The sequence below is a fragment of the Saccopteryx bilineata genome, chromosome 11 (genome assembly GCF_036850765.1).
Source record: "Saccopteryx bilineata isolate mSacBil1 chromosome 11, mSacBil1_pri_phased_curated, whole genome shotgun sequence".
In the NCBI taxonomy this organism is placed as follows: Eukaryota; Metazoa; Chordata; class Mammalia; order Chiroptera; family Emballonuridae; genus Saccopteryx; species Saccopteryx bilineata.
In genome coordinates, this window is record NC_089500.1 from 81,389,196 (window position 1) to 81,416,015 (window position 26,820).

The 26,820-nt window shown below is 46.2% G+C and overlaps 2 protein-coding genes across 2 annotated transcripts; both read right to left on the bottom strand.

The window, feature by feature from the left end:
- Positions 1-7,081: 7,081 nt before the first annotated feature.
- LOC136315089 (histone-lysine N-methyltransferase PRDM9-like) lies at positions 7,082-8,497 on the bottom strand. The gene is made up of 2 exons (XM_066246268.1): positions 8,122-8,497; positions 7,082-8,037 (listed from the first exon to the last, which is right to left on the bottom strand). Exons 1-2 carry the CDS (start codon positions 8,495-8,497, stop codon positions 7,082-7,084), a joined length of 1,332 nt encoding a protein of 443 aa, XP_066102365.1.
- Positions 8,498-8,720: 223 nt separating this feature from the next.
- On the bottom strand, positions 8,721-15,285 carry LOC136315090 (histone-lysine N-methyltransferase PRDM7-like). Its single transcript, XM_066246269.1, has 5 exons — positions 15,212-15,285; positions 14,155-14,256; positions 13,678-13,949; positions 13,229-13,296; positions 8,721-8,907 (listed from the first exon to the last, which is right to left on the bottom strand). Exons 1-5 carry the CDS (start codon positions 15,219-15,221, stop codon positions 8,721-8,723), a joined length of 639 nt encoding a protein of 212 aa, XP_066102366.1. The 5' UTR covers positions 15,222-15,285.
- Positions 15,286-26,820: the final 11,535 nt, after the last annotated feature.

Sequence of the window (26,820 nt, forward strand, 5' to 3'; positions counted from 1 at the left end):
TTCCCACTTCAGTCTGAGAATTGTCTCAAAGAGCAGGAGTCACACATATTCAGGAAAAGTCCACAAGGTACTGGAGTTGCGGTCAGATTCTACACTCTGTAGCTAGAGTCCAAGTCCTAATGATCACTGCTTTTAACTGGAATTAGGAGCAGGTCCCAGTCTAAAATAGGCATGGGGGCATTGAGACAAGAGGAATAAAAGAGACATTATACATTAAACAAAGCAACAGAAATAAGACTGTCAATACCCACAGTAGAGTTCTTCAAGGGATAAATAAAACTTGAATATTAGGCAAGGTATATAGTAAGTGGCCCTCGTGTTTACAAGAAATGAGATCAGTTTACCTGCTACTTGGAAGAAATACCCTAGGCTCATCCACGGTGATGTGAGATGGGGCCAACGGCCCTGGGCACCTTTAGCCTTCAGATGGCAAGTCCCAGCAGGCTGGGCAAGGTCAGTTCACAGGTGGCTAGATTAGGGCTGGAAGAGACTGAACCCTCCCTTTGTGAAGCAAGGGGGCTGCTTACCTTCTCATGTCTTTTTTTTTTTCCACAGCAAAGGCATGTCCCCTGGTGGGGCTGAGAAGCCTAGCAGGCCTCAGCTCAATGACCTTCTTTTCCACTCTTGAAGCAGGGCCCTGATGGAATCCTGTGAAGCCCCTTCTGGGTGCTAGAGCCTATAAGGGCGTATGCCAAAAGCTGGTATTTTCCTGATCTCTTTTGGGCTTTATTTGCCTTTTCTTTTCCTTACTTGGTCATTATAGACCTTAAAAGCCATGCTCAGAAGATCTTGCTGAGGAGCTTGAGGGTTCTTTCCTGTCTATATAAACTTTTGGAAAAAGACAAAACAGTGTTACTAGCTGGATCAAATAAAAGAGGGTAAAAGCTTGCAGGAGGAAGAGGTTTGGTGTCTCCTTTAGGATTCCAGAGTCTCTCTGCTGCTGCTGAATAACTCAGTACTTCAGCAATCAAAAGAAATTTTAAACAAAGAGCATGATAAAAATAGATTTGTACGAGTTCCAGGATTGACTCCTTTTCTTATATTACTTAGCATTGAACAGTATTGTTTCAAAATGATTATAATAAACTAAACATTACATAAAAAGACATTATTAACAATTCCTAATACTTAAACCAAGATATTAATATCACAGGCCTATAATACCACAAATAAAATGAATTAACAAAAGGCCTTTGGAATAATATATACATTTCTAACATGAAAAATACTTTTTGCACAATAAGAGATTCTTGGTACAAACTACCCAGCTGGCAAAGAGATAACACTCTTGTGACCCACCGTAATTTACACCATTGAGTCAACATGAGGGGAGGGATGCCCAAGGGGGAAGCAGAGTCCAAGGACTGGGAGCGGAGTTTGCCACTTTTACCTTTTTTCTTTCTTGTCGTTGGTCTTGTATAATCCAATTTAATACCTGTAACTAACTGCCTTGCTTTCAGCAGCTAAATACAATTTTCACAAAATTACTTTCCCAATAGTGAGTTACCTTAGCCTATCTGAGGTTTCCAATTTTCCTGCAATTCCCTGAAAATTCTTTTTACAATTTTTACTATTATGGCTAATGCAGTGGGTCTTCCCCATGAACTCTATGCCTCCCTTATCGGATCACAATTATGCCACAGGAAGGAATTGGGAGACTCGGAGAGAACCCAACACCCCCTCGGCCCCATGGGAGAGTGTTAGGAACCTTTCTCCAATTTTTTACACTAGTGGAGGGCAACCAGCCATCATCCCCAACCCACGAAGGGCCCGTCTATGATAATTCTATTCCTTTTTAATCCTGTTAATTATCATTCTATTACTCCTTCTGAAGCTGCAATTTAAGAAACTGCCAATTAACTAGCAAGGTCCACACCCATGGTTTGTTAATTTCTAAATTCTTTTTCTTTCCTTTAAGATTTTTCTAAAGCAAAGTTCTAATTTTTAATACTATTCCTATTCTGTATTTTCCAAATAATTATTTGAAACTAGTTTCTATTCTGTATTTCCTCTAGTTGCCTCACCATTTCTCTAGCGCCCTTCCCCTGCTATTCTACACACAGCAGGCGGAGTCTTAGCCTAGCCAAGCGCCGAGAGGCGGCTGTGGGGCTCTCTCTCGGTGGGTGCTTAGTTTGCTATTTGCTGTTTGCCTTACGCTCAGGTGCAGCGCGATGTCTGATGCCAATGAACGGTGGGGGGAGAGGAAGCATGCCTAGGTTCGCCTCTCTTTGGCCATGGCCCCACCCTCTCACTCCGCACAGCGTGCGTCCCTGCTTGGTTTTTTCTTTTCTCTCACTCTAATCGCTTACTTGCCAGCCCTTTCCCCTAGAAGCTGGAGAAACACTTTCAATTTGTGGGCTCCGCTTTCCTTTCACCCCCTTGGCTGCTTGTAACCTGGGTCATTTATTTTTCCAGTGCCTTTCTCTTTTGCAAAAAGCACATTGATTCTCTCCTAACAGAGTCTTATTCTTTCTCTAATTTCTTCCTTCTGTATTTTGCTCCTTTCAGGATCCCTTATCCTTAAAAAAGTTTGCCTCTTGGAGCTCTGCTACTACTACTTTAGTTATTCTTTTTTTTTTTTTTTTACTGTTTCCAACTCAATTCTGGCTTGACTAAGAAGACGTGGCACCCTCTCTGTATCAAGTGTGTTTTAAGCCACTGTGGCGGATTCATTGTTAAATTTAGCTATTGATCAATGTATGGAAACTGACCGGGGTAGCCTGGATTCCCAGTTATGATATTCCAGACTGCCCTTACTAGACAGAAATAAAAAGTTCCAGCCGCCAGCACATATTACAAAACTGAAACTTGTTCCAGGAGAATCTAAGAATTAGTGCACCAATATAAGCAAGAAAGATGAGACAGATAATTAACTAAAACCCAGAATAAAGAGTGTTTGACTATAGACGTATTAATTACAGTGGGGAACAATTTTTTTCTTTCATTTTCTGTTGCATAGAACTTTTTCTATATATTTCTGCATCGCTGATTCCAAATCTGAAATCTGTTTTTTGGTGCATGCTCTAGTTTTCATGCAACTTTAATTTCTTTTTTGAAAAGATTTTATTTATTCATTTTTATTGGTGAGAGAGAGAACAGGGGGAGGAGCAGCAAGCATCAACTCCTGTATGTGCCTTGACCAGGCAAGCCTGGGGTTTCGAACTGGCAACCTTCAGCGTACCAGGTTGACGCTTTATCCACTGTGCCACCACAGGTCAGGCTTTAATTTCTTTTTGTTACAGTTAATGGCATGCATTGGTTTTTAAATTGGAGTTAAAGGGCAGAGACTCTTGGATTGAACATAACCACAAGGCAATTATTGTTTTACAAACCACTTTTACATAATTTTAGTTGTTTTTAAATGTAAAAAATTATTGTCTGATAAAAACACCCTCTTATTTTAAGATTAATCATGGCTTCTTCGAGTAGGCATAAATGTAAGAATAGACCTGACATCTTCTGTTATATATGTGGCTGTTACAACACTTCAACGTCAAAGGCACAATATTTCATCATTTGTGACATGTGCATATATTGCCTATTTTCAAGTTCTCCTTGGTGATCAAGACAAGAATTGGGCTCCTCATATTGTGTGTCATAATTGTGAGGAAATGCTTCGTGACTGGACAAAAGGAAAATGCAAAGGAGTGCCTTTTGGTATTCCCATGGTTTGGTGTGAACCTAACATGAAATAACAGTTTGATCCATAGAAAGGGCATTGACAAGAGAAAATGGCATATGATCGCATATCCCAGCAGTTCTCAACCTGTGGGTCGCGACCCCAGCAGGGTTGCCTAAAGCCATCGGAAAATACATAATGCATATCAGGTATTTACATTCTGAATCATAACTGTAGCAAAATTACAGTTATGAAGTAGCCACCAAAATTATTTTTTGGTTTGGGGTCACCACAACATGAGGAACTGTATTACGGGGTCACGGCATTAGAAAGGTTGAGAACCACTGGCATATACTAATATTCCTTCAGCAATGTGACCTATCCCACACTCTGAGACACTCCTGGTTCCAGTTTTCAATGGTTTTATTTCTTCTAAGGACAAAGAAAGTGAACATAGTGATCAGGTGTATTTTGATAAGATGCATGAGGAAATGGTTGTAGAATCTGAAGGGTCTTCTTCTGATGTCAAGCAGTCATTAACCCCTCAGCAGTTTAGCCAACCCAAATTGAATTACTTAGTAAGAGATTTGTACCTATCAAAGAAAGCAGCTGAGTTATTAGCCTCCAGGCTTCAAGAAAAGAATGTACTTCACTGGTCAGCTAAAGTATCACATTTCAGGAAGTGTGAACAAATTTTTGTGGACTTTTTTTCCCAAAGACAAACACTTTGTTTAATGTCATGATATGAATAGTCCTCTCAGCCAGCTAGGTGTTATCACATACAGTCCAACAGAATGGCGGCTATTTCTGGGACGGCTCTAAATGATGGCAGACTACTGAAGCATCAAACGAGATTGTCCTCAACAAGTACATAAACACAAGAGCTGCAAACACAAATTTTTGCCTGAATAGAATTTAAATAAGTTTTGCGCAAATTTTATGATTAAAATAAGTATTTTAATGTTTTATTTGGAAATCATAAATTCTTATGCAATCATATCTTTTAGTGTATTTACTGCATTATATAAATTATTATATTTTCACAAAGATGATGCCCAAGAAGACATTCTACTCATTTTGTTAAAATAAATGTTGAAAAGTTTACAATAAGATGAAAACCTAAAATCTTGAATTGCAAAGAAACTGTAGCTTACAGAGAAAAACTAATGTCAGAGTTTAGATCAGCACACTTGAATTAGGTAAGAACAAGTGTTTTTGTGGATGCAACAAAAATTTTGTTCCCTAGTGTTATTACATAATTCAAGAGGAAGGAGCCAACAGAAGAGAATAATTTCTTCAGGGGAGAAATTTAACAGGGTCCCTGAAGCTAAAGGTTGGATCCAAAGACAAAGAGAATAATAATCAATTCCACATTTAAGATTGCCTTCTATTGATAAACCTCCAATTCTTGACACAAAAATTCAAGCCAAGCCTTAAAACAGACACATTTAGACATAAAACAAAGACTTCACATAAACAAACAAATAATGAGCGCACTTTATTTCAATTAAAATAATACTGGATATTTTGAAAAAGACAAAGCTTTATAGACAACGAAAGAGCTCCCCCTTATGGCCTCTCAGGTGCACGCAGGCCATGGCACCAGAGATTCCTTTAAACCAGGGGTTTCTAGACAGACACAAGGAAAACAAAAAATGAGATCTTGACAAATACAAAGGTGTCCCTACTCAGGTTTTTCTGTGAGAGCATAACACAACTAGCTGCCTCCGGAAGTTCAGGGTCTATATTCAGTCCCCTTAATTGTCTTCATAGAGAAATGTACAAATGTGAAAGCACAAATGGACATCTCTGGAAGCCCGCTTTGCAGAGTACAACTAAATACATCCCAGAGAATCCTAAGACAGGACCAACACACCTACCAACATCTCAGTCTTCTGAGAGTCCCGGATTCAGATAGACTAATTTCAACTCAGTAAAGCAGCTCTGAAGGCCCTACCTACATGCCAGAGTTCCACATCACCGGTATCACAACTCAGCAAAGCCCCAAATCTACCTTACCTTCATTTTAGTTCCAAACAGAAAAGGAAAAGCAAGAATTCAGAGGAGAGCCAGAATTCAGTAAAGCCAGAGTTGCTTTACCTACCCCCTTGAGTTCTCTGTCAAATGTCCAAATTATTGAATTTGGGAACTGGGAGGTGTCTACTGGAGCTGTCCAAACCCACAGGAAAACCAGGAGCCCTGGAGTCTCAGGTGGCATCTCTCCTCGAGATTCAAGGGGGTCGGACAGCTCCTAGAGAGTCTGTCTGATTTGGGGTGTCTATCCGGTGATGTGAAACACCACAGGTCTGCGTTGGACGCCAAATGTTGTAAAGTACCTGTATCCCAGATGCTGAAAGGTACTATACCTCAATTCCGTGGGTTATGTAGAGACACCAAGTCCAGATGAATTTTGAAGAGTTTTATTAAAGGAGGAGATTTATTAAATATGCCAGCCGCATGTGGCTGACACGGGGCAGCAGACCCAAATCATGTGCAAGCCCCCAAAATATTTCAGGGGCTGTTTATATACCCTTAATCACACATGGGCGGGGGAGAGCATGACATCATGGCACAAGCTGACAACATCTGTTTAGGGGATATACAGAAACATTAAGACTTTCAAGGTAACACAAAGATGTTTACAAATCTTTTAGGGTGCATCTTTTCTCACTAGCCTAGAGGTATTTTACTGTCAAAATTCCAGGAAGGGGGAGGAATTACAATCAATGTAAGGTGGTACATAAATTCTGTTTCCCATTGAAAGAGAAGTTTCTTGGTTAACCTTTATTTTAGATTTAAAACTAAATGACCCAATGTTCTTGCAAGCTAGAAACTTCTATATTCTTTTCCCTCCCCTCCCCACAGGAAGAACAGGACAGGAAAGTCTGAGCTTTCCTCTTAGAATATCAAGTTTCCAGCTTTTTGGACCTTACAACGGTTAGCCTACTAGGAGAAAAGGCTCCACTTCCCAGGAGTCAAGGAAATTCCTTTCCTGGTGAGTCTGTCTCAAATCCCTCTCCCTGGGCAGTAAGCTAAGAAGATTGACTCCAGACTAACACATTTTCAGGGGATGAGTGTCTGTGCCTGACAGTGTGAGTTCTCTGTGGCCCTCCTGGAACTCTCAGGTTCCACTGACAGGGGGGATTGAGGTATGTGGGCTTCATAGTTTTATGGAGATAAGATTTATTAGAACAGGAGGTCAAGAGACCATGGAGGAGATGGGTGTTGACTTTCCCATAGCACTTAACTGTTTGTCTAGTTCATCTCTTGTCATGAAAGTGAAGAATTTGTTTAACCAGTTCCGTACTAATTAGTCTTGGGAGGGAAGGGATCAGTAGACTCCTTCTAAAGTTCCCTCAGAGCTGGGGTATGACCTGTGTAATAGCTATGGCTGTGGAGATGTAATTTAATGCTAATGACTCACTCTCTTTGCAAACATAATGCTTCTCCCTTGAGTATCCTCTACTGTATGAGATCTGACATCCAGTTAAATCCTCGCTCACACTCCTTGCATATATAGGGCTTCTCTGCTAGGTGTGTTCTCTGGTGTCTGAGGAGTTGTGACTTCTGTATAAAGCCTCGCTCACACTCCCTGCAAACATATGGCTTCTCCCCTGAATGTGTCCTCTGGTGTATGAGGAGAGTTGACTTCTGTGTAAAGCCTCTCTCACACTCCCTGCAGACATAGGGCTTCTCCCCTGAGTGTGTCTTCTGGTGTCTGAGGAGATTTGACTTATGTTTAAAGCCTCGCTCACACTCCCTGCAAACATAGGGCTTCTCCTCTGAGTGTGTCCTCTGGTGTATGAGAAGATGTGACTTCTCTGTAAAGCCTCTCTCACACTCCCTGCAGACATAGGGCTTCTCCCCTGAGTGTGTCTTCTGGTGTCTGAGGAGATTTGACTTCTGTGTAAAGCCTCGCTCACACTCCCTGCAAACATAGGGCTTCTCCCCTGAGTGTGTCCTCTGGTGTATGAGGAGATATGACTTCTCTGTAAAGCCTCGCTCACACTCCCTGCAAACATAGGGCTTCTCCCCGGAGTGTGTCCTCTGGTGTCTGAGGAGAGCTGGCTTCATTGAAAAGCCTCGCTTACACTCCCTGCAAACATAGGGCTTCTCCCCTGAGTGTGTCCTCTGGTGTATGAGGAGAGTTGACTTCTGTGTAAAGCCTCGTTCACACTCCCTGCAGACATAGGGCTTCTCCCCTGAGTGTATCTTCTGGTGTCTGAGGAGATGTGACTTCTGTGTAAAGCCTCTCTCACACTCCCTGCAGACATAGGGCTTCTCCCCTGTGTGTATCTTCTGGTGTCTGAGGAGAGTTGACTTCTGTGTAAAGCCTTGCTCACACTCCCTGCAAACATAGGGCTTCTCCCCTGAGTGTGTCCTCTGGTGTGTGAGAAGATATGACTTCTCTGTAAAGCCTCGCTCACACTCCCTGCAAACATAGGGCTTCTCCCCGGAGTGTGTCCTCTGGTGTCTGAGGAGAGCTAGCTTCATTGAAAAGCCTCGCTTACACTCCCTGCAAACATAGGGCTTCTCCCCGGAGTGTGTCCTCTGGTGTATGAGGAGAGTTGACTTCTGTGTAAAGCCTCGTTCACACTCCCTGCAGACATAGGGCTTCTCCCCTGAGTGTATCTTCTGGTGTCTGAGGAGATGTGACTTCTGTGTAAAGCCTCTCTCACACTCCCTGCAGACATAGGGCTTCTCCCCTGTGTGTATCTTCTGGTGTCTGAGGAGAGTTGACTTCTGTGTAAAGCCTTGCTCACACTCCCTGCAAATATAGGGCTTCTCCACTGATTGTGCTCTCTGGTGTCTGAGATTTGACTCATCATCAAAGCCTTGCCCACACTCTCCATACTTGATAGCTACAATTCTTGACATTCTTACTCCCATAGATAGTTTGCCAGTGTCCACTGAATTCACTTTCTGGCCTCTGCTGGGTGCTTCCTGCATCAATCTCTCTCGCTCAATAGAGCTTCCCATGTGTCCTTTGGGAGGTTTTAAAAAGGCCCTTGGAATCCTCCTCTGCCTTGTCCCTTTAAGCAAAGGTTTGGACTTTTCTTTGACCTCTTGACCTTCAGCTTTGTCATCCCAGCTGTGTGTATCAGTATGTTGCTGCTGCTGATTTGGATCCTCTGGGCAGGAATCCTCTGACTGGAGCTGTTTTCTTGTAGATGTTCCTAGGAGAATCTGAGGGGGGTGATTGTGTCCTATGTTTTCGCTGAGGAACTTCTGACTGGAGAAGGCCAGAGAGTAGGAGGAACACGGGTGTATCTCTGGCTTTGGTTCTGCTGAAAGAGAAAATTTTGGTCAGGAAAGAGGTTGATAAGGTTTCCTGGGCCATATGTTTTGTCTGCTGTTAAGACGTCTCCCACAAGTCATTCTTATGGGGTTGACAGTGTAATCTCTGTCTTCCACAAAGTGTTTCTTTATAGTCTATTTTCTCTTTTCATTTTTATGTACTATATCTTCTTTAGAAATCCAGCAAGCCCATATGAGGAACTGTCAAGTAGCATCAGGGGCTATTTCACCCCTTGTATGGTGGAACAATGCTGACCTCTTCTATATAATGTAGCCTTTAACACAGTTATTTAGAAAGACTGCTGGCCCCAACGAGGAATTGCTTCCCTCATAGTTTTCCACAGATGTTAAACTGAAAATATGTTCTTCCTCAAGTCTCACATCAAATATTCATATTTGATTTCATTCAGTGTCAGCCCATTTCATATACAATTGGAAGTCCTGTTTCAAAATATTTCCCCAACCATACTTCTTAAAAATTGATTGATTTTAGAGAAACAAAGAAAGGAGGAGGAAGAAGAAAAGAAAGAAGAGGAAGAGGAGGAAAAAGAAGAAAGAAGGAAGAAGAAGAAAGAAGAAGACGGAAGAAGGAGAAGGAAGAAGGAGAAGAAGATGAAGAAAGGCATTTATTCATTGTTCTACCTAGACATGCAGTCATTGGTCATTTCTCTTATACGCCCTGACCTGGGCTCAACCTTGGTATTACAGGATGATGCTTTAACACAGTTGTAGTCAACCTGGTTCCTACCGCCCACTAGTGGGTGTTCCAGCTTTCATGGTGGGCAATAATGGAGCAAGCAAAGTATAAATAAAAAGATAGATTTAATTATAGTAAGTTGTTTTATAAAGATTTATCCTGCCAAACCTAGCGAAAATCCGACATAAAGTACTTGGTAAGTAATTATTATTATATGCTTTAACTTGCTGTAACTCTGCTTTATAAATTTTATAAAGTAAAGTTACTTCCCTACTTTATAAATCACCATTACTCTGGATCCGATGGGTGGTTAATAAATTTTACTACTAACAGAAATACAAAAGTGGGTGGTAGGTATAAAATGGTTGACTACCCCTGCTCTAACAAATTGAGCTAATAAGCCAGGGTTCTCAACCATGCTCCCCCCCCCCTTTTCTTTTTTACAGAGACAGAGTCAGAGAGAGGGATAGACAGGGACAGACATACAGAAACAGAGAGATGAGAAGCATCAATCATTAGTTTTTGGGCCCTGGCCGGTTGGCTCAGCGGTAGAGCGTCGGCCTAGCGTGCGGAGGACCCGAGTTTGATTCCCGGCCAGGGCACACAGGAGAAGCGCCCATTTGCTTCTCCACCCCTCCGCCGTGCTTTCCTCTCTGTCTCTCTCTTCCCCTCCCGCAGCCAAGGCTCCATTGGAGCAGAGATGGCCCGGGCGCTGGGGATGGCTCTGTGGCCTCTGCCTCAGGCGCTAGAGTGGCTCTGGTCGCAACATGGCGACGCCCAGGATGGGCAGAACATCGCCCCCTGGTGGGCAGAGCGTCGCCCCTGGTGGGCGTGCCGGGTGGATCCCGGTCGGGCGCATGCGGGAGTCTGTCTGACTGTCTCTCCCCGTTTCCAGCTTCAGAAAAATGAAAAAAAAAAAAAAAATCATTAGTTTTTTGTTGCACGTTGCAACACTTTAGTTGTTCAATGATTGCTTTCTCATATGTGCCTTGACTGCGGGCCTTCAGCAGACCAAGTAACCCCTTGCTTGAACCAGCGACCTTGGGCTCAAGTTGGTGAGCTTTTGCTCCAACCAGATGAGCCCGCACTCAAGCTGGCAACCTCGGGGTCTTGAACCTGGGTCCTTCTGCATCCCATTCTGATGCTATATCCACTGCACCACCACCTGGTCAGGCTCAACCATACTTCTTACATACCTAATTCCCATTCCTCTCACATCCTCTCTCACTTGGAGAAGAAGTAATCTCTGAGAGGATTCCCCACTGAAATTTATTTTCCAAAAATTAAGAAAGCAAAGCTTAGAGAACAAGCCACCCTGTAGCTGAGAAGAGCACCATTGTCCCCCTTAACTCAGGAAGGTCCCCAGCATCTCAGCTTGGATCACAGCACTGCATTTCCAGGCTGCTGGTCATCTGTCCGACCTCTGCTCTTACCCTGTTTGCTAGACAGGAGTGACCCTCAGAAAGCAGGCCTGGGCCTGCTCAGTGCACAGTGTGGGCCCGGCATGTGGACATCCCTAGTTAAATCCTCAGTCAGGGCACACATGAAAAGTGAGTATCTGCTTCTGTTCCCCTCCTTCTCTCTCTTCTCTCTCTCTTCCCCTCCCACAGCCACTGGCTCAATTGGTTCAAGCATCAGCCCAATAGCTCAGCTGGTTCAAGTGTTGACCTCAGATGCTGAGGATAGCTCAGGTAGTTCGAGCATGGACCTCAGACAGGGGTTCTGGGTGGATCCTGGCAGGGGTACACAAAGAAATCTTTTCTGTCTCTCCTACTCTCACTTAAAAAAATTAAAAGTAAAATTTTTTTTCTAAGAATCAAAGGCATATGAAATGGATTCTTAATTTCTGAAGCATCCGATTTGAAATCTTACTGACTTTAGACTGTTCCATGAAAATTTCTAAGGTGAGTGCTCTCTTTTCTTTCCATTTTGAAGAACAGTTGTGCCCACCTCTAGCTGCTGCGAGCTCTCTCTTCAACTTGCTTCCACACTTGATGCCCAGCTTCTGGCCATACTCATGACCGAGCGAGACTAGCAGCTCACAGTCTGGCCTGATGACCCGGCAGGTTCGGTAGAAAATCTGCCCATGATACTGAAAGGCCACCAGGTTCTGCTCTTCATCATCCCGGGCACAGTTCACATACCTGGGATTGAGGCAGGTGAAAGAAAAGAAACCCACAGGTGATGAGTTCCTACTACCTCTCAGATTCATGTCCATCTCTGCACCTGACACTTGGGCTCCGATGTCACCCACTCTCACAGTGTTCCCAGAGAACCTTCTGTTCAATGTTTAAGCCTGTCACACTGTCATACAACTTCCTATGTCCAGGTCCTGCTTACGGTGTTCATTCTGCCTAATACCATTTCATTCTAGACATAACCTCACACTGATTGGCCATAAAACCCAGTGCTTTAGCTTCTCTAAACTAAATCAGGTTCTGTTTTATATCACAGAACTTGCTACTTGATGTTAGACTCTGTGTCTAGATTAGTTCACATCATTCAATACTCAGCCCAAGTCTATCTTTTCTTGAGAGGCCTTTCTCCATTCTACTCACATTTTATGTAGGTAGTATTTGATGCCTCAACCAGGTTCCCAGAAAAACCTGAATGTCCCCGCCCACCCAAAGTGAGAAGCGGAGAGGCAGACAGACTCCCACATGCACCCGACTGGGATCCATCTGGCATGCCCACCAGGGGGCAATGCTCAGCCCATCAGGGGTGTTGCTCCACTGCAACCAGAGGCATTCTAGCACCTGGATGGAGGCCGTGGAAACATCCTCGGTGCTGGGGCAAACTTTGCTCCAGTGGAGCCTGGGCTGCGACAAAGAAAGAGAGATAGAGATAAAGGAGAGGGGGAAGGGTGGAGAAGCAGATGGGTGCTTCTGTGTGCCCTGGCTGAGAATCGAATCCCAGACCTCCATAGGCCGGGCTGACGCTCTTCCACTGAGCCAACCAGCCAGGGCTTGGAGGTGTCTTTGTCTTAGCAAAATCATAAAGAACAATAATAGCTTATTTACATTATGTAGTCCCTGATAAAAGAGCCCCTCAGGAAAGTGGCACATGATCATTTCTCTGCAGGCTTCAGAACTCAGTTCTAGTTAGAAATGAGGTTGGGATAATTTTCTGCCCTCATTGCTTTAGGCTGCCCTTGGTTTAGGTATTCTGGCACTCTGTACTTCTCAAAAAAATAGAAAAAATATAGTTAAATATTTCTAAAATCAGTTGTTTCACTCTGTTGGCAATTAGTCCTCCATAAGAAGATGGGTTACATGACCTGTTTAAGTAATGAATACCTTCCTCTAAACTGGAATATAGTAAGGGCTTGCTTAAATAATGTTAATTAGATTAATTAAAGTGTAATCCAGGCCCTCAAAGTTATTTTCCAGTGGCTAAATTTTTTCTAGCCTAGAGATTTATATTTTGAGGACATACACTATATTTTTATCTTTTTTTTCTCTAAATACCTCTTGCTTTGAAAGAGCACCGAATGGAGAAAAAAGAGGAACAGAGGATTGAGGGAGAACACTGAGGGAGGCATGATGAGAAGGAAAGATGTATGGGCCTGAGAGGGATGAGTGTTCTCATGACTCCCAGAAACTTCTTGGCCTTACCTCATCCAGTTGGCCCAGGATTCATCCTTCCCATCCACATACTCATGGCAGTTTCTCCCTTTGGTGATCTGCATTTCAGGAAGAAAAAATAAAGGTTTTTTTCCAAGTGAGAAGGTAATAGAGAAATTACTTTATCCTACTGTCAATAAAGCTCTTTCAGCTTGCATGCATTGCCACTCTGGACCACATGATACTTTTCTTACTCATCACATCTGAGTTGACCTGTCCATTCAGGGCTGGGAGGAAGCATTTTTTGTGTTTGTACCACTTTGCTCCCACTTAACCTGTGATCCTCTACAGGAGCTCCATGGTCTGCAGAGTCCACTCAGTACCCAGAGATAACCATATTGTCTCCATCCATGTCCTAGCATGTAGAAGGGCAGGTCCCACCAAGCCATGGGAGGGATGTGGGAAGCCACAAGACAGGGGAAGAGGTCAATACTTCTCACCTGCCAGGAGTATCCGTTGTTGCCTGCCTCTTCATCTTCTGTGATCTGGCCCTTATAAGGGCCAAAGTGCAGACCCACTGGCAGAGCAGATGCCTCGTTCCACACTCCAAGCCCAGCCTCAGGGATGCCCGATGCTCTGATTCTCAACCCAGGGGGCAGAGTGAGGGCTGCGTGGTTCGGATGCCCCTTATCCACTGCACTGTCTTTTACAAATGTAGGGGGCCCATGCACGTCACAACTGTCAGTGAAGAAGTTCTGACACTTCTCACAATCTGGGGGTGAGAGCAACAGGGATTAGGGAAGGTGTAGTGCATGTTCCTGGACATATAGAGCTTCAGAATGAGCCCAGGCACTCACCCCACTGAGCCTCAATTCTGTAGGGCAAGTCCCTAGGGGAATGGAATGCTCTAAGGGCCCAATGACCAGATGAAATTATTGTATGAAGAGATAACATGCTTCTTTGTGAGGGTCACTTACAGAGGTAGTCATCATCCTGGGGCTCGCTGACCTCTCGGTACACATGGCCTTTTCTTTCTCGTAGGCTATACATCTTTACTTCAGTCTCCTTTCTCCTGAGTTCTAAGTTGGAGAAGAGTGAGTTTGGTGAAGTCTGGAGTGTTAATCCCTATTTTGTCAGAAAACACACAGTCTCCTCCCATCAAATTATTACCTGTCCTTCTCTATACTCTGGTATTATGCTTTGTCAACTATTGGCTCAGAGAGCCTCTATAATAGTAAGCCTCTACACTGACTACAGATGACCAATGCAATATTTGTTTCTAGATCTTCTCATTATGAAGTATAACTTCCCAACTTTATTAAGGGCACAGTATATATAGGTATTGAGGAAAGGCCTGGTATACAACACCAACAGCGTATGGTTGCTATTATCAGAGATGTATTTATTGGACAACTGGTATGTGTCAGTTCTTTTACATTGAATTTAAGCCCTAGCTAGTGGCTCAATGGATAGAGCATCGGCCCAGTGGATGTCCCGGTGTGATTCCAGTCAGGGTACATAGGAGAAGCGACCATCTCCTTCTCCACCCCTCCCTCTTCTTCTTCTCCTCTCCCTCTTCTTTTCCTGCAGCCTGTGGCTTCATTTGTTCGAGCATTGACCCTGGGTGCTGAGGATGGCTTGGTTAGGCAGAGAACATCATCCTCAGTGTGAAAAAACAGCTCAGTACTCGAGAACTGGGGTTGCCAAGTAGATCCTGGTAAGGATGCATACGGGAGTCAGCCTCACTATCTCCCTTCATCTTACCTAAAAAATAAGTAATTACATGCCCAAATAAATAAATTTTATTGAATATTGTCAAAGAATATATACATGTATCTTCACCTTTCATATTAGCATTCAAGAGCTCAGAGAATCTGTAAGATTTGCCCAAAGCTCCAGGGCTAAATTCTCTCTCAGTTTAGTTGAGCTTAAATCCAGGTTTATGCAAAGTCCACCCCACATTCCTAGGCCATACTTATTAGCCTTTCTAGAGGACTCAGAGGAACTGAAGTCCACAAATGATTTTCTCTTAACCAAGTTTCATCTAGAGTGTTGTCCAGAGGGTCTCGCTTCTCCAGGATGGACTGTGATGCTGAGGACCAGGTTTTAAACCTCGAAGCTGCCGGTTTCAGTGTGGATAATCCGGCTTGAGTGCAGGCTCACCAGCTTGGGCACAGGGTTGCCGGCTTGAGCATGGGATCATAGGCATGACCCCATGGTTGCTGGCTCAAGTCGATGGTAGCTAACTGGCTTGAGCAAGGGATCACTCACTGTGCTGTAGCCCCCCAGTCAGGGCACATATGAGAAAGCAATCAATAAACAACTAAGGAGCTGCAATGAAAAACTGATGCTTCTCATCTGTCTCCCTTTCCACTCTGTCCGTCTGTCCCTCCCTCTCTCTTTATCTCTCACTAAAAGAAAAAAGAAAAAGAAAAAAACCACGCCCTGACTGGACATCAAACCCACAACACTGGTGTATGGGGACAACTCTCTAACAAATTAAGCAACTTGGCCAAGGCTTCTTTTCTTCTTATCCTTTCACCCTTATACATTTGGCCATCCTTGCCCTTCCTTAATCATCAAAGTTTGGTCAGCACCAAACAATCTTGCGAACAGAGCCTCAGGAATGTGGACCACAGAACCATTTGGGTCAAGTTAGAGATCACATCTGGACTTCAGCTGTGTTTCAATGCTAGACCCATGAACCCAGAAGGACCTTACTGACCACACCCTCATGAAACCAGACACACTGAAGAGATGGCTGACACAGGGCCTGATACAATGGTCCCTACCCTGGCTCACAACCCCAGCTGCCTTAAACACCATGATTAATCCTTTCCCATCTGCAATGTGGCTGGCGCTGCCCAGGGAGCCCTGTCCTGGAGCACTGCTCACCGGCCAGACCTTCCTCCTCCTCTTGTGATGACAAGTGTTCTGAATGAGTTATTTCTTACATGCTTTTATACTTGTATACCGTTCCTGCTCATTAACACATCTATAAATATGTGTAATTATTTACACATGGAAGCAGTGTAGCAAATCGCCTCTTACTGCACAATGAACTGTTTGCATCTCACTCATTTGCTAAATGCAAGCTCTGTCCCTTGCTAGCTGCTGAGAGGCCAGGGACCTGACCCTGCTTCCATTTCTAAAGGGAAGCACTCTCCCTGAGGCCCCTCACTTCACTGCTTCATCGGAGTCCATTCTTCATGCGAGTCCTCAGTGTCTTCCACGGGGGTCTGGTGGCCTGCCTGCGGTGACCCATGAAAGAGGGCCAAGGGGCTCTGAGGCCTGGGGAGAAACAATCGTGGTCCCCAAAGGGAAGCACTTGAAGGAGCCTGTAAAGCAGGATCCACGGCCACCATCACAGCCACCTGACCCATGCAGGTTCGCAGTTAGATTCCGACAGTTGGTAAAGAAACAACAGCCAAAAACTGGTGGGCCATTATCTTTAATCCTAGCTTGCACCCGGCGGGCAAGTAAAACACACACTGGGCTCGAAAACCCACTCATTCAGTGCTCACACAGCTACTGACTTATCTGAGTTTCCTAGAATTAAAGGTTCTAGTGTAACCGTGAGTGGAAAAATTCTGCTTGACCTTTTGTCTAAAATTAAAGAAAGCAGGAATTGACCGCTCCCTACCATAAACCACTGAAAAATTTGCTTAGAGCTAGTGTAACAGTAAAAATAGAAAATTCCTCTGTCCTTTGCTTGGCTAATTTTGGCTTGCAGAACAAGAACTGGCCCGCCTCGCCCCGATGTAATCATAGGTGATTGCTCTTCCGCAAGTACCTGGGGCAATCACCCTGAGAGCCCTTGCAACTTCCCTATCTCATGACTCCTGAATTCCTGACCTGAGATAATGTATAAAACTTGCTTGCTGAAGATTGTTCGGGGCTCTTGGCCATCTCCTTGCCTTGAGCCTGCTCGCGAGTGTAATAAACTTTTTCTTCTGTTTTACCCACACACTTGGGTCTAGAGTCTTAGTGGTGCGCCCTTGGTCAACATTTGGAGGTCCCACCGAGACCCCGCTTCCTCGCAGACCACGAGACGCACGCCTGATGCTTGGTGAGTGAAACTGGCGGTGGCTGTCAGGCAGGGACGTGAGTCCCTCCTGGCTGCGACCGACAGATGTGTCAGGGGGTCGCAGGCCACGACTCCGGGGGGACGCCCTGGAGTGTGAGGACAACCAAGGGACGCTTGGAAGTCATCTGCTGTCTCACACAGAAATCTGTAGATTTGTTGCCAGTTTCCAACCGAGCTTCGTTGGTCCGGACCGCTAGGTTTATTTTTAGGTTTCATTTGCCGTTCACGGAGCGCAGCTGGCTTAGTCTATTCGTCTTTGTGATTGTCCTGGTTATTGTCTTATTTGTGTGTTATTGTCTTTTTGAGTTTGAAATGGGACAGAAAACTTCCACCCCACTGTCCCTGACTCTGTCTCATTGATCTGAGGTTGATGCCCGAGCCCATAATCTGTCTCTTCTTGTTAAGAAGCGCAAGTGGCAGACTTTCTGTGCCTCCGAGTGGCCCACCTTCGGAGTAGGTTGGCTGACCACTGGAACCTTTCACAAGGACACCATAAAGGCGGTTAAAGCAGTTGTCTTCAATCCAGGACCTCATGGCCATCCGGATCAACAGCCTTATATTTGGGTTTGGGAGGACCTGGATGACGACCCTCCTCCTTGGGTCCGACCTTTCCTTCCTCCCCCTGCACCCTCCCTTCCAATAACCCTCTCCACCACTCCGGGCCCTCCCAGACCTGCTCTAACTCATCCAGACCTCGGCTCTATGCTTCCACTCAAACCTCCGGAGCCAACGGCACCTGCTTCGTCCCTGTATCCTCCTTCCCTCCCCTGTTCTCCCTGAATCTCAAACTGACCTTATTCTTTTTGATTCGGGACTCCCGCCTCCCTATCCCAGGGATGTCCCTGTCAGCACTGCAGGTCCCCAGCTTGGGGCCTCACATCAGGGCAAACGGGGACCATCAGTGGAGGGTCCAGCCCAAGGTACCCGGAGCCAGAGAGCACAAAACCCAGATGACGTGGCCGTCACCCTGCCCCTTCGACCTTTCGGACCCCCTGTCCCTGACGGCCAAGGGGGGAACATGCCGGTGCTTCAGTATTGGCCCTTCTCCTCCTCAGATCTATACAATTGGAAAAACAATAATCTGCCTTTTTCAGAGGACCCTGTCAAACTTACTGACCTTCTCGAGTCTCTTATGTTTTCCCATCAGCCCACTTGGGATGACTGCCAGCAGCTCTTAGGTATCCTCTTCACCTCCGAAGAAAGAGACCGAATTCTCCTCGAGGCCAGGAAATTGGTTCCTGGACCTGATGGTCGTCCTACTCAACTCCCCAACCTTATAGATGAGGCTTTTCCCCTGAGGCGGCCTAACTGGGACCCTAATACACCTGAAGGTAGGCAGCGACTCTTACTCTATCGCCAGACTATGATGATGGGTCTCCGAGCAGCGGCGAGATGCCCCACTAATTTGGCTAAGGTAAGAGAAGTAATTCAAGGACCAGAGGAATCCCCATCCAGATTCCTAGAGAGACTAATGGAAGCCTATAGGAGGTACACCCCCTTTTGACCCTGAGTCTGAAGAACAGAGAGGGGCACTGGCTATGGCTTTTATAGGACAGTCAGCTACTGATATTCGGAGGAAACTCCAGAGGATGGATGGGTTACAGGACATGGCTCTGAGAGATTTAGTCAAGGAAGCTGATAAGGTATACTATAAAAGAACGTGAGGAGCAGGAAAATAAGCGAGATAAACGAGAAATAAAGAGTTAATGAAGATTTTGGCTACCGTAGTAGGGAAGCAGGATAGGAAAGGAAAGAATAGCACCCTGGGCCCAGCAGCCAGAAGCTGGGATCCAATCAGTGTGCTTACTGTAAAGAGGAAAGACATTGGGCTAGAGATTGTCCCAAGAAAAAGAAAAGAAGACCGCAGACCTCCTTGCCCTGGAAGGTTAGGGGCATCAGGGTTCGGACCCCCTCCCCGAACTCAGGGTAACATTCAATGTGGAGGGGACACCAATCGACTTTGAGGTAGATACAGGAGCAGTTTACTCCGCCTTGCAGAGCCCGCTGGGTCCCCTCTCAAATAAAAAATCCTTGGTCCAGGGGGCAAATGGATGCCAGCATAGATCATGGACAACTAAAAGGACAATGGACCTGGGAGGGGAAAAGTACAGCACTCCTTTCTGGTCATACCAGAATGCCCTGCCCCGCTGCTGGGGAGGGATTTGCTTACCAAGTTGGGGGCGAGTATTGATTTCAAACCTCAGGGACCAGAAGTAAGATTCAGTAACCCTCTTGTCAGTCAGCCTGTTGTGACCATGCTGACCTTGTCTGCTGAAGATGAGTATAAGCTGTATGAGACCCCTGCCCCCGGACCTCATTCAACAGAAGACAGGTGGCTTCAGAGCTTCCCAGAGGCCTGGGCAGAAATGGCAGGGCCAGGATTGGCAGTACAAAGGCCTCCGGTGGTAGTATACTTAAAACCCTCCGCCACCCCCATAAGAGTCAAACAATACTACATGAGTAAAGAGGCCCAGGAAGGCATTAGACCTCACATCGAGAGGCTGCTAGGACAAGGGATCCTGAGGCCTTGTCAATCAGGGTGGAACACCCCTCTGCTACCAGTGAAGAAACCGGGGACAGGGGACTATAGACCAGTCCAGGATTTGAGAGAGGTTAACAGTCAGGTAATGGACATACATCCAACGGTCCCGAACCCTTACAACCTCCTGAGTACCCTCAGTCCTGACAGGAAGTGGTATACAGTACTGGACCTGAAAGATGCCTTCTTCTGCTTGCGCCTGCATGAGGACAGCCAACCCGTTTGCTTTTGAATGGACTGACCCTGAGAACGGACTCAGCGGACAGCTCACCTGGACGCGGCTACCCCAGGGCTTCAAGAACTCTCCCGCCATCTTTGACGAAGCGCTGCACCAGGACTTGAGTGCCTACCGAGCCTCCACCCCTAAGGTAACTCTGTTGCAGTATGTTGATGATCTGTTACTTGCAGCCGCCACCAGAGAGCAGTGCAAACAGGGAACTGAAAAACTGCTTGCCAAACTGGCCAAACTGGGATACCGGGCATCTGCCAAAAAGGCCCAGATCTGCCAACCCGAAGTCACCTTCCTGGGCTACTCTCTCCGAGACGGTAAGAGATGGCTAACTGAGGCCAGGAAAAAGACTGTTACTCAAATCCCGCCTCCGAAAAATTGGAAGGGCCTCAGGGAGTTCTTGGGCACAGCAGGTTTTTGCAGACTATGGATACCCGGCTTTGCTGCACTAGCCGCCCCTCTGTACCCCTTGTTAAAGGATGGAACTGAGTATACCTGGGGAGATGAACAGCAAAAGGCCTTTGACCAAATCAAGAGGGCACTGTTGTCAGCCCCGGCCTTAGCACTCCCCAACATAGAGAAGCCTTTCACTGTCTAAGTAGACGGGAAGGAAGGGATAGCTAAAGGAGTATTGACTCAGTCTCTGGGACCCTGGAAATGGCCGGTGGCTTATTTCTCTAAGAGGTTAGATGCAGTCGCAAAAGGGTGACCGGGATGCCTACGGGTGACCGCCGCTGTGGCCCTCCTGGTCAAAGATGCCGACAAACTGACTCTGGGCCAAAAATTGACTGTTGTCGCCCCCCATGCCCTGGAAAGCATAATCAGACAACCTCCAGACCGCTGGCTAACCAATGCCTGCATTACTCATTACCAAAGCCTCCTGTTAGATAAAGACAGGATCACCTTTGGATCTCCAACTGTTTTGAACCCAGCCACCCTGCTACCCAGGAAAAAGGAAGAAACTGTCCACCATCAGTGCAGGGATATCCTAGCCGAGGAGGCTGGGATCCAGAAAGAGTTACGGGACACACCACTGCCACAATCTGACTTAATTTGGTACACTGATGGAAGCAGTTTTCTGTGTGAAGGAGAACGCAGAGCTGGGGCTGCAGTGGTAGACAAGGAAAAAGTAATCTGGTCAGAGAGACTTGCCCCAGGAACCTCAGCTCAAAAGGCAGAACTAATAGCTCTAACAAAGGCCTTAGAACTGGCTAGTGGTAAGCGGGCCACCGTCTACACGAACAGCAGGTATGCATTTGCCACTGCACATGTGCATGGGGGCAATTTACAAAGAAAGGGGCCTGCTCACATCAGCAGGTAAAGACATTAAGCACAAACAAGAAATCCTAGCCCTCTTAGATGCTGTCATGCTCCCACGGGAGCTGGCCATTGTCCATTGCCCTGGGCACCAGAAAGGGCAAGACCCAGTAGCCAAAGGCAACAGGAAGGCGGATGAGGAGGCTCGAGTGGTAGCCATGAGGACTGCCTCCAACATCCTCACTATAGAAGCAGAGCCATTCCCCACCCTGACCCACTTAGAGGAACCTGAGGATGCTCGGACGTTCCTCCAGATGGCCCACCATCTTACCCACCTTGGGACTGACAAACTGGTACAACTGCTTCAGGATGATAAAACATTGACCACCCCCGAGAAGAGGCAAATGGCAAAGGAAGTAGTCAAAGCTTGTAAGGCCTGCCAGATGGTAAATACCTACCCAGCCAAAGGAACCAGAGGAACCCGTCTCCGAGGCACCAGACCAGGCCAATATTGGGAAGTAGACTTCACTGAGGTAAAACCTGCCAAGTATGGACTAAGGTATCTCTTAGTTTTTGTAGACACCTTTTCAGGATGGGTAGAAGCCTTCCCTACCAAACATGAAATGGCGGCGGTGGTAATTAAGAAGATTATGGAAGAAATCTTTCCTAGATTTGGCCTTCCAAAGGTAATAGGGACTGATAACAGACCGGCGTTTGTGGCCCAGGTAAGCCAGGGGGTAGCCAAAATATTGGGAATTAATTGGAAACTACATTGTGCTTATAGACCCCAAAGTTCAGGACAGGTAGAGAGAATGAATAGAACAATTAAAGAGACCTTAACTAAATTAGTCATAGAGACTGGCCATAGGGATTGGGTAATGCTCCTACCATACGCTCTTTTCCGGGCTCGAAATACCCCTTCCGCTAAAACTAACCTAACTCCCTTTGAAATACTTTTTGGAACCCCTCCGCCTATTCGGGATTTATCCCCCTCTGACATAAATATCCCGAATACCCCCTTGTCTGTTAGGTTACAGGCCTTGGCCAGAGTGCAACATTGCCTATGGAAGCAGTTGTCTGACCTTTACCAGCCGGCAGGAGACGGGACCCCGCATCGCTACCAGGTTGGGGACTTTGTCTATGTCCGGAGACACCAACACCGAACACTCGAACCCCGCTGGAAGGGACCCTACCAGGTCCTCCTCATCACACCCACCACTGTAAAGGTGGATGGCATCGCCGTTTGGATCCATACGTCACACCTCAAGCCTGCTCCTGCTCCTGATGACCAGTGGACAGTGGAGAAAACAGATAATCCCCTCAAGCTGTGTGTCCACCACTGCAACAAATCCCCACCAACCGACCTGGCAGACATGGCAGGTGATATCAGGGACCAGTGACATAGTATGGGAAGTGACTTCCAATGACCATCCCCCCTGGACTTGGTGGCCGTCCCTGTATCCAGACCTCTGCAGCTTGCGGCAGGGCTGGAGACTTGGGACATCCCGACCACGGACCCTGCTAGACCCCTTCCTTGTAATATGTCTAGGAACCCCGTCTGCCTCAGACAAGGCCCGATGCCTGCAGACTATTTCAATTTCCCCTAACAGTTCCTATTTAGTCCCTGAAAAAGGAACTCGGTGGGCATGCAGAACGGGCCTGACTCCCTGTGTGTCCACTCAGGCCTTTAACAACTCACAAGATTTTTGTGTAATGGTTAAAGTGTTCCCCCCCGCCTTATATATCATGGGATGAGGACTTTGAAGAGGCGATTGAAGGGCGGACCAGGTATAGAAGAGAGCCTGTCACACTCACCCTAGCAGTACTGCTGGGAGCCGGGGTATTGGCAGGAGTGGGAACAGGAGCTGCTGCCCTAGTTGAAGGACCCAGACAAATGGCCTCGCTAGAGTCTGCTATTAACCAGGATTTAAAGGCCATACAGCAGTCGATAGAAGCCTTAGAAAAGTCACTAACCTCCCTCTCTGAGGTCGTGTTGCAAAATAGACGAGGCTTAGACTTGTTATTTTTAAGACAGGGTGGTTTATGTGCTGCTTTAAAAGAAGAATGCTGTTTCTATGCCGACCACACTGGAGTAGTAAGAGACTCCATGAGCAAATTAAAAGAAAGGCTGTAGGCTAGAGAAAAGAGATTACAGGACCAGCAGGGATGGTTTGAAGGATGGTATACCAAATCACCCTGGTTGACTACCCTCATCTCCACCTTGGCAGGACCCCTTATAGTACTACTGCTAGTTGTCACTCTTGGACCATGTGTCTTAAATAGACTAACCACCTTCCTGCAGGGGCAAATAGGGACCGTAAAACTCATGATTGTAAGACAGCATTATGAAAGATTAAACCAGGACTCAGATCTCTAGGATTAGAGATATGCAAGAGAAAGAGGAGGAAATGTAACCGTGAGTGGAAAAATTCTGCTTGACCTTTTGACTAAAATTAAAGAAAGCAGGAATTGACCGCTCCCTACCATAAACCACTGAAAAATTTGCTTAGAGCTAGTGTAACAGTAAAAATAGAAAATTCCATCTGTCCTTTGCTTGGCTAATTTTGGCTTGCAGAACAAGAACTGGCCCGCCTCGATGTAATCATAGGTGATTGCTCTTCCGCAAGTACCTGGGGCAATCACCCTGAGAGCCCTTGCAACTTCCCTATCTCATGACTCCTGAATTCCTGACCTGAGATAATGTATAAAACTTGCTTGCTGAAGATTGTTCGGGGCTCTTGGCCACCTCCTTGCCTTGAGCCCGCTCGCGAGTGTAATAAACTTTTTCTTCTGTTTTACTCACACACTTGGGTCTAGAGTCTTCGTGGTGCACCCTCGGTCAACACTAGCTCACCAGACTTATTCACCTCTGTTCCCCATCTCCTTCTCTCTGCACAAACTGGCTTTTCTTTCAGCACTCCACCATCTTGGCTGCTTCTCCTCTCCTCCACGTGGTCTTACTCTGCTCTCCTCTGTAATGCTCATCTCAGGAACCGAGAGAGCAAGCTTCCAGTCTGCCCCCCTTTATAGTGTAGATTCAAAACCTTTAATCTAATATACAAAATTGGAAAGTCTAATACAAAGTCACTTATCTGAGGCATAATGGGATTGCACCACCCCCACATCAAAAAGGGTGGGAGAGGCTTAGTACTAAAAACAACCTCAGGCTATAAGGATCCTTCCAGCCCACAGCCTGCCCCCAACACACATTAACATCACCTGGGTGATGGCTTCCAAGTGGGCAGCGCCATTTTAAACAAAGTGAGCATAATATAATTTATCTGCCCAACAGAGAGTCCCGCGGTCCCCGCCCGGTCCCCGCACCCCGTCACCTTTGCGCAGCAGCGCGTCCTGGTTCCTCTCCCCGTTGCAGCAGCGTGCCTTCTCCCAGTCACTCAAAGCGGCCACCCCTCCAGGGAGCAGTAGGCGTGGACGTCCCTAAAGTCCTTGGTGCCTGGGGGGAGATGCAGCCACGTGACCTCGCACAGCCTCGGGAACCGCCCCTCATCCCGCTGGGTCCTGGCTGCCCCCAGCCCGCCCCGCCACTCCCTCAACGCCGCCCCGCAGGCTCCTGTCTATGTCCGTGCTCCCGCCACTCTCCATGCCCAGCCCCCACGGGCCTGCGCGGAAGACAGCGCGAGGCTGACTGCTTGCCCCACGGGCGAGCATTCGCGCGCATGTGCGTGCGTTCGCGGTGGGGTGTCTTAAGAGGCGACACGTGGGGCCAGCCCTAGGGATGCAAGGACAGGCCAGGTTGTGGACTCCAGCCAAGTCAGTGAACCCCTTGCTCAAGCCAGCAATTTGGGATTTAAGCCAGCGACCTTTGGGCTCAACTGGTGACCATGGGGTCATGCCTATGATCCCACGCTCAAGCCGGATGAGCTTATTACATTTTCTTTCTTTATTTTTTTCAGTTTAACAAATATTTATTAGTGCCTACTATGTTCCCTGCCTCCACAACAGGAAGACAAATTTTAACTTGTAATTACAAAAATGTTTATGTAACATTATGAAAGGGCGACACAGAGTTGCTGGAGGAACCTATAACAAGTGGATTTAAATAGTTGAAAATGTAGGTGATTTCTTTTTTTTTTTATAAATAAATTTTTGTTTTAATGGGGTGACATCAATAAATCAGGGTACATATATTCAAAGAAAACATTTCCAGGTTATCTTGTCATTTAGTTCTGTTGTATACCCATCACCCAAAGAGAGATCGTCCTCCCTCACCCTCTATCCAGTTTTCCCTGTACCCCTCCCCCTCCCCCTTCCCCTCTCCCTCCTTGCCTCCCCCCCCCCCCCCCCGTAACCACCCCACTCTTGTCCATGTCTCTTAGTCTCGCTTTTATGTCCCACCAGTGTCTGGAATCCTGCAGTTCTTGTTTTTTTCTGATTCACTTATTTCACTCCACATAATGTTATCAAGATTCCACCATTCTGCTGTAAGTGATCCAATGTCCTCATCTCTTCTAGCTGAATAATAATGTACCATGGTGTATATGTGTCCCATCTTCTTTATCCAGTCTTCTATTTTTTTTACAGTGATTAAAAGCCTTTAAGCAAACTCTTGGCCAATACAGCAAGAAACCATAAAAGAGCAGTGTCCTTAACATGTTCACCGAGTCCAAGTTGGCCCCATCACCATGCCAAATCCCTGAAAAATGCAACCTAATCACAGTTCAGTCTGTTAGGAGCTGTCACAGGGAGCAGGGGTCCAGGAAAAGTCCACATCCAGGAAAAGTCCGCATGGCACTGGAATTGTTGTCACCATTCTATACTTTGCAGCTCATGTCCAAGTCCCAGTGACCGCTGCTTCTAGCTGGGAATGGTTCAGGTAGACTGGAAAAGCCATTTGCAGCATGCGTGGATATGGAGCTTCTGTTCTCCTCTGCCTGGAGAGATGAGACCAGGGTGCTTTTCCCTGGAGCTCGCTTATTACATTTTCTTGTTGTTCAAGTGCTCTCTTGAGTTCCTCTACTCTCAAGTTTATTGAATGTTGTTATGACTCATTGCTTTGAATTTTTTATCTGTTCAATTACCCATCTCTATTTCATTAGAATATTTCTCGGGAGTTTTTTTCTTGTTCCTTCATTTGGGATATATTCTTCTGTCTCCCCATTTTCTTTGACTGTCGGTTTTTGTTCCTTTGAGTAGAATGGACTAGTCATCTAGCCCAGTCTTGAAAAAGTTGTCTTTGTTACATTGTGTGTTGATCAGTTTCAGCCTGCCGGTTGTAATTGGGGGGAGGTACATGCAGTGCCTGTCCTGTCACCTGGCCTGAAGGAGTGGGTTCTGAATGGGCTGTCTGGGGTGTGTGAGCCTCCTTGCCTTTTAATCTGGGCAGGGCTGCCTGGTGTAAAAGGGGCTGCGTGGTGTGTGCTTTGCATGTCCTGGGTGGGTTTTTTTTGTTTTTTTTTTGTTTGTTTGTTTGTTTGTTTTTACAGAGACAGAGAGAGTCAGAGTGAGGGATAGACAGGGACAGACAGACAGGAACGGAGAGATGAGAAGCATCAATCATTAGATTTTCGTTG